Source organism: Bison bison, unplaced genomic scaffold, assembly GCF_000754665.1.
Source record: "Bison bison bison isolate TAMUID 2011002044 unplaced genomic scaffold, Bison_UMD1.0 scf7180017863486, whole genome shotgun sequence".
Classification (NCBI taxonomy): domain Eukaryota; kingdom Metazoa; phylum Chordata; class Mammalia; order Artiodactyla; family Bovidae; genus Bison; species Bison bison.
Genome location: NW_011494058.1, coordinates 19016 through 21388, shown reverse-complemented (window position 1 = coordinate 21388; position 2373 = coordinate 19016). Strand labels below are relative to the sequence as shown.

Genomic DNA, 2373 nt, shown 5'->3' with positions numbered 1-2373 from the left:
TGTTTTTGTTTCTGACTTACTTCACTCTGTATAATAGGCTCCAGTTTCATCCAGCTCATTAGAACTGATTCAAATGTGTTCTTTTTAATAGCTGAGTAATATTCCATTGTGTATATGTATCAGAACTTTTTTATCCATTCATCTTTTAATGTTATTCAATGCCACCATTCTTTGGTCAAACAATACTTTAAAAATAAATATTAATTAAGCTTTGAATACCTTTTAGTGATTTGTAGAGGATCATCAAGGACTGGGTCATTATCAAATGTTTCCTTATCAAAAATTCTTTTTATAGCATAGTTTGCCAGTTGTTCCATAAGAAGGTATGTTTGGTTAATATGTAAAAACATTGAAAAGTAGTGATTCTCCCCTTGGGAACACACATGAATACTCTCTGTCAGTATGACATTTGAAGTCTTTTCAAGTTTTGAGACTGCATCCCAGGAGATAATGAGTTTTACTGCAAATTAGAGTTATAAGCAGATATGATTAAATTTCTCAATGTTGATTAATGTTTATCAATCAGGTCTTTCAAAACAAACAATAGTCACTTAAAAAATGCTATGAACAACTAAAATGCTTTTGAGTTCGAGATTAGTTTAAATTTTGAAGCTTAACAATGAACATACAACAACTGATTTTAGGAACAGATATAATTCACCAGGGAAGTCCCTAATTTTAAATAATTTTTAATCTTTTTTTCTGATTTGATATTTAAACCTGATATTAAATTTGGTATTTCAATTTATACAATTATATAACTATTGGGGTAAAAGCTATACATATGCTATGAACAGTACTGCTTGATTCTTCTTTGTAGCTGTAGGACATTAGGTACTATGATTACTACACATATTGTGTATTGTATGTTTAAAACAATTATTTAAATATAGATTGAAGAAAGTGCATAGTTTAGAACAAGGGAAAAAAAGGATATGTCAGATCACCATCATCATTTAATATTCATTTGCTTCCCACAGCAGGCAAGGCATTCTATATACAATTCAAATGGTTCTTATGTTAAACAACCAGTCCTAAAAGTATTCTTCCCCAGATGAAGTGAACTTTTAAATGTATAGTTTAATTACCTTTAATATCTATTCTACTACTTTACATGCAACCTAATACCATCACAAAGTTGATAGGTGAGTTTGTAAATTCAAAGTCATAGTAAACAACAGAAACCACTTACTTTCTGATCCTAACAAAAAAGAATAGAAGCTCAGAAAATTGGTGCTAAGATATAGCCAACCCTGACAAGGAACCCGTCCTTTCCAATAACTGCACGAGTAATAGGTAACTAACTTTTCCTGCTCTGGCAAACCAAAACATTTTTCAAATTTCAAAAGGGCTTCTCGAAATTTTTCAGGATCGTCTTCTTTTGCAAAAGAATGTTTTCCCTCTTCAGCAATTAATCCCTAAAGGAGACAAAATAATTTCTGAAAATTAATAATTATCCATCAACAAAAATATACCTCACATGTTTAAACAGTTCCTTGAATAAAACTGTGTATACACACACACACATACCTACATCTCTTACGACAGAAGTGAGCAGATCCTCTTTAATTTTGTAATTAAATTTCTTTAAATTTGCCATTTCGTAATTTAATCTTTTCCTAATGCCTCAAAAAAAAAAAAAGCTACCAAAAATACAGGTGCTAAATATTATTTTGATTGAGTGAAGGGTTCATTCAAAGAGATTCTTAAATGAAAATATCCCTAAGTGCACTCACAAGGGCACCAAAGAATAACCACTAAGTTTACAACTCTCTTTAGCTCTGATTCTGATATTTATATGTGTGCTTCTGCCAGTCCTGAAAGGTGCCAATAAAACAATGAGCTTCTATGCAACTTTCATCCTCAAATAAAAGGGTCGAAGAGTTTAGTATTCCATCTACAAACTATATCCATGCCACTTACTCTTATCTTTCCTTGTACAAAATTAGTAATATCTTCATTTGAATCAAACACAGATAAGGTCTTCATGATATTTTCTTCTAACCACTCCCAATGTTTGGTTATTTCTTCTCTATCAGCACCTGATTAATAATAAAAGAGGAAGAGAGACTCAAAGAAAACTTCACATGCACAAAAAAACTGCTCTTGATATTTATAAGCTTAGTTTAAAAAGCTATAAAATAATATTTGCTCTTTTAAAAAATGATCATCATAAAGGAACAGGACACAATGTTTATTCTCCATGTCATCCTTAAGTGTGAGTATGAACACTAGTTAAGTAAATACAACTCATTCGAGAAAAGATACAAAATTTTAAAAACAAGGTGCCAGTAACTGGTACCTACAGTAACCAGTTCTTTTAAGAGAATATATCGAGTGTGTGCTCAGTTGCTCAGTCATATCTAACTCTTT

At 31.0% G+C, this 2373-nt stretch overlaps 1 protein-coding gene across 1 annotated transcript in view; it reads right to left on the bottom strand.

Annotated features, from left to right (window-relative positions):
- The window catches only part of TBC1D8B (TBC1 domain family, member 8B (with GRAM domain)), a gene marked incomplete at both ends in the record, with an annotated part of 9767 nt that overhangs the window by 4169 nt on the left and 3225 nt on the right, over positions 1-2373 (bottom strand). Inside the window, 3 exons of the mRNA XM_010833386.1 lie at positions 220-460; positions 1193-1418; positions 1924-2042. Coding sequence (XP_010831688.1) covers positions 220-460; positions 1193-1418; positions 1924-2042 — 586 coding nt within the window. The remainder of the gene's footprint in view (positions 1-219; positions 461-1192; positions 1419-1923; positions 2043-2373) is intronic.